A 13771-nucleotide genomic window follows, 5' to 3' on the forward strand; every position below is an offset into this window, starting at 1 on the left:
GTACAGAAGGCATATTTAATCTACCAGAACAGTCTTTTCTCCCAAGGATTTCTGATTAATTAGTATCTTTATGTATTATTTAGCAGCCCATTCTTGAGAGATGAATAAATAAATGCACCCAACCATAGCAGAGCATCGGGAATGCTATCACCAGGGCTGCATTGAAAAGAACAACCTATAAAATTATACTGTCTGTTGTGAACTAAAGCAATGATGAAAATAGCTGATAACTGGCCACGTCAGGCTGTCTTATTTTATTCCCGTTCAGGCAGCACTGTCAGGCAAAATCCAATGCACTCTGTTTTGCCCATCTCTCCTCTGTCTTCTGTGGTGTCTTATTTATGCTTGCATTGTCACCAAAGAAAACAAAACATCCATTGGCATTTTCCAATTAGTTCCCGGTAGCATTTGCTCACCGTACTTTGCCTCCTTGCACAGCACACAAAATTGATTTCGTGTCCACCACTGACCTGGCTCATTCAGCAAATGGCTTGAGGATATCTGTTTCAGGAATAACAGCTTTCAATCATTTCCCCAAAACAGCGTATTACCTGGTGTGTGATCCTTGAGTGGACCTCCTGGTTCTATGACAGCTTTGCTGTGAACGTCCCAGTCAAATTCATCTTCAGGATCTTGTGTATATCCACACACAGCAGTCCAGTCATGGCCTTGTGTTTCAAAGTTACAGCTTCCTGGGACGGTGGTATATTGGCCTGGCAACACAAAGAAAACCACATTTATTTATTAACCTTGAAGCTTCCATTCGAGCCAAGGATGGTGCTTTGATAGCCCAACAATCATTGGGTCCTGTGCCTGCATGGTTTAAATCCACACCATTGGGGGGAGGGGTGGGGAAAATGGGTAACCTGGTGCATTGTTACAAGTGGACAGTCCCATCTACCTGTCAAACTGGTCAGATCCAGTTCTCCATCCTTGATTTATTTATTTACTTGTAATAATACAAGTCTGTTCACAAAGTGGTTTACAACCATTTGAAGATACAAAGGACTGCCTCTCCCCATATGAACCAATCTGGACCCTGCAATAATAATCTGAGGCCCTTCTTCATGTGCCTCCTTTGCGAGAGGTTTGGAGGGCAGCAACATAAGAACAGGCCTTTTCTGTAGTGGCTTCCCACTTGTGGAATGCTCTCTCCAGGGAAGCTCATCTGGTACCTTTATTACATATCTTTAGATGCCAGGCAAAAACATTCCTCTTCTCCCAGGTCTTTGGCTAATGAAATCTATGGCCTTTTAAACTGTGTGTTATTGCTTTTGTTTGTTCCTATGTTGTGTATTATTATTTTTTTATATTGAAAATTACCTTGTGATAATTAGATGAAGGGCGGTATAGAAAATCAATCAATCGATTAATTAAATAAATAAAAATGATAGCAATCCATACAAACTAAAATAATTCAACTAAAATAGTAAAAATAACATTTGAAACTTTATGAAAAGCCAAAGAAAGAAGTCACCACGAGTCTCCAGAAGCTCAGCCGAATGCAAGAGTCTTACCTGCTTACAAAAGGAGACTAGAGAGAGACACATCAGTTCAGATGGAGGTCAAAAATGATGATTACATTTTCCAAAATAATGATAGTACAACTTTGTTAGCTGGTGCAACTTTCATCGGCAGAAATCCAAATTTACATATGTTAAGATGATAAATGACCTCCCAGCAAAGAAGTATTGCTGCTTTGGGGGGAAACACTCAGGTTTTCCAGATGGTGAGAGAGATATATAAGCAGGTCTTTGCATAGGCAAAGCAGAAATATGTGCCAGCTTAAATAGTAAGAAGAAAACTAATGTTTGGACCTTCACCCAAAAAGACAGACTTGAGAGAAACCAAATATTTCACACATGTGACTTTGGATTCTCTTGGGCATTTCCCTAGCCTGGCTGTGACCTAGTAACAAGGCCATAATCATTGTGGGTGGCTTTGGCTGCAATCCTAAACACACAGGGAGTAAGCACCATTAAACTTCTGAGTAGAGGACTGCACTGTTATTGGGTGCCATGGAGGGAAGTTAACATACGAAAGGACCTGTAGCAGAAGCCAGATTTGGATCAGGTGCATCTGCACTGTTGGAAGTGTAAGATTCCTTATACACCCGTGAGAATTCAAACCAGTTGGCTTCTCATTCACTTCTTGTTGTTTTGACATAAATGTGAATCTTTCTTCCTGCTATCTTGATCCTTCTTCACTGGCTGACTTATTTAGTTCAATTTTCAAATGTTCTTTCTTTTCTCTGAATCCATTTATTCTTGCATCAGCTGTTGGAAACTAGATTCCATTTCATTGGATGCATCCTATGCTGGCAGGCATTTGTACATGCAGGGTCTGTTTTTGTGTCTCTGATATGGGGGCTGTTGCTGCTGGTGAGTAGATGTTGACAGCGATGCATTTGCTGCAAAACTCCCCCAGTTTTATGTATTTTTTAAAAAAAACAAAACAAAACAAAAACCACATGGATAGGAGGTCCTGTCTGTAGGGTTCCCAGAGGCACCACTCTGGCCCTTGGCTTAATTCCACAAGAGTCTTAGTGTAATTTGGCACTTCAAACACTGTGGACCTGCTCTTGCTCTTAGGGCTGTCCCTCTGGGAATGGATTGCTGGGCAAGTGAGAACAAGGGAAAGGTAGAGAAGGAATGAGGCAGCCGAGAGAGGGAAAGAACTAGGCAACCCTGCCGGGCCTCAGACTCTGCTCACCATCAGCTATAGCCCCCAAGTGATATTTCCTGTGGGTCAAAGGAAAAAGAAGTAAAACAAAAATAATGAATATATAGCTTGATAAAACAGAGCTACTTGCAGGACAACACACTCTCTTGTCTATTAAGGAGCAAGTGCTCGCATATATCAGGCATCGGACTAAATGATTTCTCTATTTAGACACTGGAAATGGATTTTGGGAAAATGTTGTGTGATGCATGAAAGCACCTTAGATCAAAATGTGGGAAGCAGTGCTAAAGGCTCAGATGTTTTCTGTGTATTTTGTCCATTCTTGTAACTGAAAAAGTTTAAAGAGCTAACTTGAATTTGAAAAGACTTTAATTTAAATTGATTTCCCCCCTCTTTGGTATCTGAAAAACTCTCGATTTCCCCACTTTTTATTATGTGACTATAAATGAATCTGGTCTTCAATTACAAACCACCTTGCCTGAGCAAAAGAAATCAATCTAAATAGGTGGGATTACTTTTGGTATCTTCGACAACCAACAATGCAATAGAATACTCCAGCACTCTTGTAGAAAGGAAACAACAGAGATTTATTCAGCATGCCAGATCAATGCAAAACCATAAAGCATAGTAATTGCAGTAGTACTTGTTAAATGTATTCCTAACCGAATGAACAGGGCAGTATTACTCTTGGCTAAATGGGATTGTTGACTCTGCTCAGACCTGAATGCAGGAGATGCCAGGTGAACGCTATTGACATAGCTTGTTACCATGCCACCCAGGTAGTCACAAGGGTGCTACTTCAGCCCTGAGAGGCACAGTTCTTCTATAAGTGTCAGAAAATCAAGAGCCACAATTTGGAGCTACTGGGAGCAAGCAGAGATTAAAGTGCCCTTCACATACAATGCCAGCAGTGTCAGAGCTACTTCCATATCGTGAGGTCCCATACTGCAGGAGACGACATGTGACTAATACAGACTGGCCTTTTCTTTCCAACCCAACTGGCACCCCAGGCATAGGGAAAGGTTCACATGAGTTACCTCTACTCGGCACCAGGGGGCAGAACTGGGAGCTTCTGGCAGCAGAGCCCAGGCGTTTTATTCACTGCACCATCAGGGCAGTTATCAAGCAGTGGGAGTTATTGCAATCATTTATGCTGTGCTGCAGTGCCACCAAACAAGACCACATGAACCAACAGGGCCTTTTAGGAATATCAAAAAAGCAACAAACAAAACGGGTCCTGTAAAGCATGTCTACTATGTCAGTATCTAGGTCTTTGCTGGGGGCCAGATATGGGATTGCTTCTTCCTTTGAATCAGTGTCAGACTCACTGTCAGGGTCTATGACAAATCCAAGTTCCAGCGCTCTTTATCAGATGCACTGAGCACCTCCCGTGCTGTGCATCTGATGAAGTAAGCTCTTGCCTCCCAAAGCTCACGGCATGATAAATGTGTCTCCCACGTGTCACAAAACTCTGCAAATTCTGCTGCAACAGACTAATGCGGCTACTCTTTTATAATCTCTGTCTACCGCGGAAATGGATGAGACTTTGAAATGCTTTAAATGTTGTGCCTTGCCATTTCATCACTACTAAAAAGATCACCTGGCTACAATAATTCAATCACAATATCTTGCCAGTGTAATTCAGCTTGCATTGTTTACAATAAATACTTAAGAGCAGTATGTGCTGGGTCGATGAAGTCAGCTGCCTGTTTGCACCTTCTTGACATCCTTTTCTTTTTGATGTAAACCAAATCTATTTACAGGTGACGGGGAAAGGACTGTTCCATTTGTCTCTAAAATTGCTTTCATTTCAATATGCCAAGCCATTTGACTAGATGGTTCATCAGCACCGAGGCCTGCTATTAATAAAACCCATGCATAATTGAATGCAGTTCAGCAAAATTGAAAGTGCTTTCAAGGTGCGCATGCAGTTTCCCTACATCACTACCACTGCTGATGTTTAAGGGGCATAACAACTGTGGGAGACTGTCTGACTGGAAGGCAGAAAAAAATGTTTTGAAGTTCAAATGGTTAAAAGGGAAACACTGGGGGCTTCCAGACAGCAGTTTATTGTGGAATCCTCGTTGCTCATGCAATGTAAGTTTTCTGCACCATCCACACCAGGCCATCATCATCTAAGTATCAACCCATTGTTTTTCTTAATTTAATCTGGATTTATCAGTTCTATGGAAAATTGATAATAAAATATGCAGTTATTTCTGATGCAGGAGCTCCTTAACATGTAACCATTTCAGTGGTTAACCTCTATTTCTGTTTCCTCTTCACCTGAGCACATCCCAACCATTTTGTTTATGGCAGGCCACTGAGACCAAACTGAAATGGACTGGTGCATTTAAGACAGGTTTACATAGCAAAATAATGATACAGCCACTCTTGGTCAGTTTATTCAGAGGTTAAAGTGAAAGGGGAATATAATTTATATCTCTATCTATCTATCTATCTATCTAACAAAAGGCTGGAGTGCTAGACATCAATTCTATGCGTGGCTAGGGATGACCATGGTAATCACCAAGGTTAAACCAAAAGAAATAAGTAACAAAACTATAAACCACAGATACAGCATATTATCTTATTTAATTCTACTTTATAAATACCTACTCAGGAATTGGAATCAAGCATGAAAGACCAACTAATTGTTCCCAAAGCCAACAATCACGACTTCTTGTTCACATGATATATCAGCCAAACCAACAAGGCATAACCTCCTACCAATATAATGAACCACACCAAACCATTTTTTAAAAAATCTCATTCTCTACCTCTAAATCATGTATTTCTTTTTAAAACCACAGAATAATTTGGAAATGGGGTGCAGCAGAATTCTGGACATCTACATGCCAAATGATACATACAGTAGATTCATCCATTTCTAGCTCATTCTTTTTTGACCTCTTACCATTAGCACTGCAAGAATAGCTGCTGTGAGATCAGAATATACAAAACTCTGTGAAGATTTACACCCACTGTCATGCTAGACAGCAGAAATGCATTCACTGAGTAGGAGAGGGGTACATGATTTACCAACCTGGAGAAACGGAAGGTACAAAAGGCCAAGTGAACCAGTCCAATTATATACAAGCTTACCCAGAAGTAAGAAATGTGTGTGTTTTTTTTAAAGAAATGAATTGGCAAAGTTTTTAAAATATTAGCATTATATGGCATATTTTTCTTCTGCATCAGAGTTTGTTTAATATGGGTCACTTACTGAAATTTGGGGTGGGCAGCGGTTGTGGTCAGGCATGGCACCCAAGGGTGGAAAAGTCCTTTCGCCCTTGCAGCCGGATGCTGGGATCCTCCTCAGCCAGGTGTGGGGGATGATGGCATAGCCCATCAGAATTCTGAATATTTTAGCCAATCAGAGCCTGGGGGGGGCAGGGCTTGGGTGGCAGACCAGAGTGAACAAGTGTTCACTCCGGTCCAGTGCTGGAGGATAAAAGCCGGCAGTGCTTGTGCCGTTTTGTGTAGCAGATAAAGCATTGAGTGGAATCTTTAGTTTATTTTTGGGTGCGAGGTGACATGGTGCACCACCCCGACCCCAAGCACGTGCAACTTCTCAAGATACAACCCCTGAAGGTGTCTCTGTGGAGGTTCTGTCCTGAAGCCAAGTGGGGAGCAGATGAGCTATGGAACTTCCAAGTGCGGTCTGGGGAGGGCCACTTTAGTTGACTTTCCTAGGCTTATTCCTAGGAAAGTGGTCATAGGATTGCAGCTTCTTTGGTGTAGCAAATGTATCCAGATATAAAGGGGGGGGAAGTCAAGGGGAGCCAGCTCAGAAGCAACATGTTCATAACAATCCTGTCCTGAGTAGCTATTTTATAGCACTTAAGCTTTAAAAAAACCAGCTTACATTAATGCAGAGAGATAGAAGTACTTACTGCAATCAGCTTCATCAGACAGGTCTTTGCAGTCAGCCTTGTAGTCACAAACAAGGTGAGATTCAATGCACTTCTTGTTCCAACATACGAAGTCGGTAACAGTAGGGCACACCCCAGAATCCTCTCCAACTGGAACCAACAGGACAGCTAAATCAATACTTTAATTAAATCAAAGAATGCCCTTTTTGATGTGTTTACCCATTGTGCACCATCACTTTAGTGATTTTCTGCTTCCAACAGATGTTATTCAATCCCGCTCACTTTTAATGATGGCTTGTACCTGCCTAGACTGCTCTATCGCCCATATTCAGAGCTTAATGGATGAGAAGCTTTAAGCAGACTGAAATTCAATTCAGCATGAGGACAACGCTTCATTTGCCTTGTTTGGTCTCCAGATGCATGGGGGGTATGATAACATTCATTGCCAGTAAAGACAAAAATACATAGAACAAAGACAGCAATGACGAGAAGCCCAATATGCATGCACAAACTCGGACATAGAGTTCCTCCTGTTTCCCAAAGGAAACCATTGCATCATGAGTTTTCAAGATTACGGAGTTCTCAGTGCCATTTGCAATGCAGAACAGAGGACTCCTACAGTTTGAGTAAGTCAGGAAATCTCTCTTTTGCCAGCTCCAGCTCCTGTATAGTTGAGGAAAGGTGGGGGCAGGGGCAAAGTAAAGCTTAGGACACACACAAACACCCAGCAAGGTAGTCTCCTGGTTGCTCAAACTAGCAAGCAAATATAAACAGTGAAAATAATTGAGCAGAAGGTTAAATGCAAGTACAGTACTGCATTTCAGTTAATCTGTTGAACAAACCCTACTTTTTATATTACAGTTATGCTATATCTTGAAAGCAAAACTTAAAATAAAACATGCTTGATAATAAAAAAGGATGATGATGATATGCTGACTGGGGTGTACAATAAATTTTAAACCCAATGCACACTGAAATGCTGTAATACTGAATACTGAAGGCAAGAAAAAAATGGCCTATCATAAAATCTGACTCAGATATACATATCTCAATATATTCATTTGTTTAGCGTGAAGGTCTGAAGGGATTTCAAAGTGTGCTTGGTTTAACACACTCAGAAAACGTCGCAGGATCAGCCAGAATTTCCAATCCTGGGGAATTTTCCAAGCATGTTCAACCTACTGCACTTAGAAGCTTCGGCAAACTGCTGTGCTATACATGTAAAAGTCTAAGAGGAGCCCACGTACCCAGAGAAGTTGGTGGCTGAACTTGCATGTGCACCCCTGCTCCCATGCATGTTCAGGCAGATGCCCAAATGAGGCTATAATATACCTGCAGACAAGTTTAAAAGACTCACTTTGAAATCAACTGATAGCTCAAGATTACACCCGACGACCTCCTCCCTCTCCAGCCCAAAAGCCATGATGGAGGATAATATTGAAGGAGCACGTACAGTTAGTCACAAAGGCCAGCCGGGGCGGGGGGCATGGAAGGACATAATAAAGACACCTAAAGCCAACTTGGAGTGCGCTGCTAGGAAAAAGTACAGCCGACATTTATCCTCCTCCTTTCCTGGCCATAATAGGCCATTTCACATTTGAATTTTGCAGGTGACTCCTGACAACTCCTGTGGTCAACAGAGGAGCTGACATCATCCACTGGCTGTGCGGGAAGCCAAAAGACAGCCCCTCCCCCTGATTCCAGGTGACCACACTGGGCCACAATCACCACTCCTGGTGAATCAGGTATGCGGTTCTTCTGACAAACGTCAGCGAACCAAGGCATCCCACAAGCATATTGACTGAGCGACAGAACGCACACCACACCTATCAAAGCGCACAACATGAGGCTACATCACCCTGTTCATAAAACTTAAGCGTTCACAAGAGAGAACTTGGTGCTGGGTAAACGGATGAAAGAGCAATGTGTATCCAAAATGAGCCAGCAAAGTGGCTTTATTGCTAACAATTGTATTAAGATATTCTGCTTCTGGGCTGAAAATACAAACATACCAGGAACGCCAACTGTACTACTACAACTGGAGATGTAAGGACAAGGCAACACACAAATATAAGCAACAGAGGAGAAGATGGTACCACAAGTGTAGGATCCTGAAACACACTTGAATCCCAACCTCAGCACTCCAAGATGGGCAATGAATTCAAATGCACAGAGGACATCTTCCTCTTCTTTCAATGTGGAGAAATTAATCTTTGGCTTTACTTGTGGACTGGTGGACACTAGTCATGATGACAATATGAAATATCCAAGTTTAGGGGTTACTTACATGAATACAAAAGCAACAGCAGGCAAGAGCAATTGCCTTCATGCTTCCCAGAGCTATTCCCCTAATATACACATGTGTTGGTTAGAGAACTGCATTACAAAATTCAGAGAAGTTTAGTTGTATTTCCGTTTGTGCGACTGTTTCTTTAAATGTGAATTTGCGATTTAAACCAAGCTTCTCCCCCGTCCCTACTAAATGCAAGGTATCCCTTTACCAGTTTTTCAGCTCTTGGCTGAATGTTGACATTTCATTAAGGAAGAAAGAAAATGGTTTTCACTCAGAATAGTGTTTGTCATAATTAGGAGCATTTTTTCATTTTAAATTCAGGATACTTTCACAAAAACAAGATAAACTGAACAAACTAAAAAGGATGCCAGAGAAAAAAATAAAATAAAATTTGTTTCCCCAAATATAATTCAACTAGTTTGCTCTGAACCAGCCAAGAGTAACATGTTGGAGAAACAGAAAGCGCAATGACGAAGAAATCTAATGAAGCAGTATAGCACTTGCATGCATTCCCCGTTTTCGCCTGCTGTGCTTCTCAAGTGTCCTTGCAAGGTAAACTATGGGGAGCTGTTGAACTACAGAGGAACGCCAAGGCACTGAAAGAGCTGCACAAGCTGTGGACGGCCAAACCCTTAGTTTGACCCCATAATTGTTTGACTCATATTGCAACCTACATATATTTATTTGGAGAGAGAGCTACGTTCCCTGCTTACTCTGCTTACCAGCTCCCCTCACATTCCCTAGACTTTCCCCTTCCCACCCCATGCAACTACCAATCCCCCTTTCACCTCCTCAAGCCTATTTTTTAATCCACTTCTCTCTTCTGTTATACTGCACTGCTTTCACCTTCACTCCTATGCCCGTGTCCCTCCTTCCTTTTGTGGAACCCACTCACAGAGTGTTTGTTGTGGGGGAGGAAGGGAAAGGAGAATGTTAGCCACTTTGAGACTCCTTAAAGGGAGTGAAAGGCGGGATATCAAATCCAAACTCCTCCTCCTCCTCCTCCTCCTCCTCCTCCTCCTCCTCCTCTTCTTCTTCTTCTTCTTCTTCTTCTTCTTCTTCTTCTTCTTCCACACATTTCAACTAACCCCATTCACCTTTAGTTGAATTATGGTGCCACCTTCCCCTCCTATTATGCAGCTCTGTTTTCATCTTTACCTCCATTTCCAGGCCGACTCTTCCAACCATTTTTGCAACCCCCTTTTGCAACCCGATTTTCGCCTTTATCCCTTCTCCTTCATTTTATTATCTCCGCCTTGTGCACAGACCACTCCCATTTCTGTGGCTCCTCCTCTCTTCTGTTCTGCAGTCCCCTTCGCACACACAAACCCATGATGATATCTGTTACTGTATCTTTAAGCTAAATAGACTCTAACGAGCAAGAGTGTCATTAGCGTGTTCAGTTAGAGAAGGTTAAGTTCAGCTGATGGCTGTATATGGGTGTTTGCTTCTTGAGGAAATATCCATTCTAAATTACTACATGGAAGGCAGCAGAGGAATAGAAGAGGATGTTTGAGTACAGCAAGAAGGACATGGATAGCTTCTCCTTCATTTCTCCCAGCATTCCCTTCTTGCTCCCCCCCCCCCCCAGTACTGCAAATAATTACTCTTAGTTTTAAAAAGTTATCCTTGGAATAATTGTGTGGCCTTTCTTGAAATTGCTATTTTCCCCCCTTGGTAAATGATAAATTATGATTTAATTCTATTCAATGCTTTTCTATAAAAGTTTTTTTGGGGGGTGGAAAAGAAACTATAATTATGCCTCAAATACAAAAAGAACAGTTGGGATCCTCTTGTGAGAAGCTTTGTGGGGAAATTATATATGCAAAACTTGCAAAAATATACTCCTGCCTGATGATCAATATAAAAAGCTGTAATATCAATGTCCTTCACTGCTATTGCGATGCATTTCATTTTCCTTACTGTTTGTTGTACCGATTCCTGAGATAATCTTAAGTGCTTTGAATGCATAGAGAGCAGCAGCAATGTATAAATGTATACATGCTAAGTGCTGGGTGAAATTGGTAGCTGAATAGCTTTAGTAGGTTAAAATCTATTAGAATTTTTTTAATGGGCATATGGTATTTTATATGACGTTTATAAAACAAACCACGTCTGTACAATCCTGGCCTGGGCTTTCTCCTTTCTCTGTTAATATGTGCTGCTCTCTCTTTTTTCTTGTCTTAGTAATTATGTCAGCCCCCTGCTGGGCCTTCTGCATTTATAATATACTATTGATGAGCAAGCCCTGAATAGTTTGTAACAGTCTGAAAAAATTTCACCCACAGCAAATGATCAATGACACTGGGGACAGATACCAAATGTAATCATGTTAGCACAAAGCATCACTCACAGTGGGAAGAATTGAAGTAGCCAACAGGAAAAAAAAAAATGCCAGCCATGCACAGGTGCTGTGATTCAGTGCATATGATAAAAATCAAAACTTATGAATCTTGGACCATGTCTGTGGCACACTCTCAAGAAGGATTATTATTATGATTAAATAGCTAGTCATGCAAATATTTTACCAGCTTTTAAATTATTGTGGTAGACATCAAAGTTAAAATTGGGAAGAGTTCTAAAAATACTTAACATATAAGTGCTGTCATGCTATGTTTTTAAGAGCGCCATTGACACACTACTTTCAAAATAGAGAACTTTTGAGTGTGGATGTGAATCAGGAGGTGAATAAAGTGTTGCATTGAAACAAAAAAAAATTGTAAAGGCAGGTATCTCTCTCCCTCTCCCTCTTTTTCTCTTGATGCTATATTGTTTCTTTGAAGGTTATATTGTTTCTTTGAAGGTTATATTGTTTCTATGAATGTTGCTCCTGTGAATCCAAATGAAAACAAGGACGATCACTTTTAAGTATAAAAAGAAATTAAAGGGAGGAAAACAAACAGAAAAAGAAGGCTTTAATATTTTGTTTGTTGATTTGGGTTTCTTTTTATCCTGCATTTCTTTGAATTAGATGTACTGTGGACAATAGTTAATTAGCTGTAGCTCTTCCTATCTTAAGGAATAATGAGCAACTGTGTTCTGAAGATGCACAGCCTGTATTAAATGAAGGAGGAGGCAAAGAAGAGGAGGTGTGAATGTTAAATCACTAATAAAAAGGATGACTGATGAATGAACTCTTTCTCTGAGAGGAGAACTTCTTAAAGGGAAAATGCCACATGCAGGAGACTATTCCACCAACAATTCCCTTCTTTAAAAGCCGTAAAGCGTTTAGTAACCAAACTGCCTTTGAATTCAGACGGTAACCTTTTATCTAAAGGGATCTTACAGAAGAAAACATCCTTTGTGGGTTGTGCCCTCAGTGATTCCCCTTTCCACTTTTCTATAAAGGCAACTGCCATAGTTTAAAAACTGTTCAGGAACAGAAAGTGAAGAACTTGGAACTAAGGTCTTGGATCCATGGGATGAACAAAATGTATATTTATTTATTTAGGTACAAGTTCAGAAAGATTTCTTGGAAGTAGAATTCTACCAAAGAGCAATAAAGCTTAGCAGGATTCCTCAAAATACATTTGATAAGCACTTTCATTTTCAGGTATTTTTGTATCAGGGTGTTTTGCCAGTTGATTAGATATAGGAACAGCACCATACTGTCAGTAACATGTGTGGCTATGGACAGCTGTTTCTGGGGAAAAGTTGATAAAGCATTTCCTCAGGCAGTAGCGAGAAGTCGTATCAAATAAGGTGTGCTATCAGTTCAAAAATCTGTGGGGATTTTTACTCAGCCAGGGCTAATCAGAAGATTTGTGTTGATTCTGACATAAAACAAGCTTAACAAATTATATTGACTCTTAGAGAATTCTGCCTGTAGGCAGTGAAGCCTTGGCAGGAGGATCCACACACAATTGGAAAGATTTGTTGGTGAAGACATTGAGATACAGATAATCCCAGCTGCGACCATAGATTTGTCATAAAGTCATAATATCTGAATCTGGCTTTCTACATTTCTGCGAATTTCTGTTTCTTGCTGTAGAGTGAATCACACCCCAAGAATGTGGTAGCAGACACTTGAGACAAAAAGGACTAATGTTTGGGCATCCATGTGTGAGAATAATGCAGAGGAGATAGAACAGGAGGGGGCAAAGCGGTGCCCGCCATAGGTTTTGGACTACATTCCAATGGGCAGCAATGAGAGGAATTGTAGTCCACCGCACCTGGAGGGCACCATGTTAGCTATTCCTGGGATAGAAGGTAAGGACACTGTCATAACCACCAAACAGAAAAATATAGCTGTGATTTTATTTTTTAATAAGCTGTAAATTTATTATTTAATATACTGAAGGCCTATGCTTCTTGAAACTGCTCGAGTTGATGAGTTGAACAAAGACAATGAACTTGGCTTAGTGTTACGTGTCAACCTGACCATTATTGCATTGCTTTAAAAAAACCAAAACATTTCTATGCATTTATTTTTTCAGCACATACCATTTTAAGTAAGAAGTCCTTACCTGTGCTGCAGTTCTCATAGACAATGTCATCTATTGCTGCTCCTCCTCCAAGATCCTTGATCCGAATGCCTTCAAACAGAACTTCAAAATTTCTCAGCTTCCCCAGATGTATTTCTGCTTTCTTCCAAAGGCCACCATAGTCTCCAGAATCACTCCAAACCTTTGAAAGACCACTCCCAGTCTTCAAAGAAAAGAATAAAGCTTGAGTGAATGCAAAACTCAGAATGCTAAATTTGCCTCTGCCGTGAGTATGAAATGTGGGTAAGAGAAAGTGAAAGTTACAAGAAACTGTTAGTTTAAGCAGGGCTAGTCATCATCTGCAAGGTACCGCCACAAACATCCCTGACCACTGGCCATAGTGGCTGGAAGTGTTTGGAGTTGCAGCCCAACAACAACTGGAGGGTGCCATGTTGGCAACCCCTGACTTACAGCAGAGAATAAAGACTGAAAGGGAA

At 41.0% G+C, this 13771-nt stretch overlaps 1 protein-coding gene across 6 annotated transcripts in view; it reads right to left on the reverse strand.

Moving 5' to 3' along the window:
• Window positions 1-13771, reverse strand: part of MALRD1 (MAM and LDL receptor class A domain containing 1) — a 233090-nt gene that overhangs the window by 76737 nt on the left and 142582 nt on the right. For all 6 annotated transcript variants that reach the window (XM_028750688.2, XM_077936862.1, XM_028750689.2 and 3 more), the window contains 3 exons: window positions 13317-13497; window positions 6579-6707; window positions 552-713 (listed from right to left, as the gene is read on the reverse strand). In XM_028750688.2, the coding sequence (XP_028606521.2) occupies window positions 552-713; window positions 6579-6707; window positions 13317-13497 (472 nt within the window). The remainder of the gene's footprint in view (window positions 1-551; window positions 714-6578; window positions 6708-13316; window positions 13498-13771) is intronic.

The sequence above is a fragment of the Podarcis muralis genome, chromosome 12 (assembly GCF_964188315.1).
Source record: "Podarcis muralis chromosome 12, rPodMur119.hap1.1, whole genome shotgun sequence".
NCBI lineage: Eukaryota > Metazoa > Chordata > Lepidosauria > Squamata > Lacertidae > Podarcis > Podarcis muralis.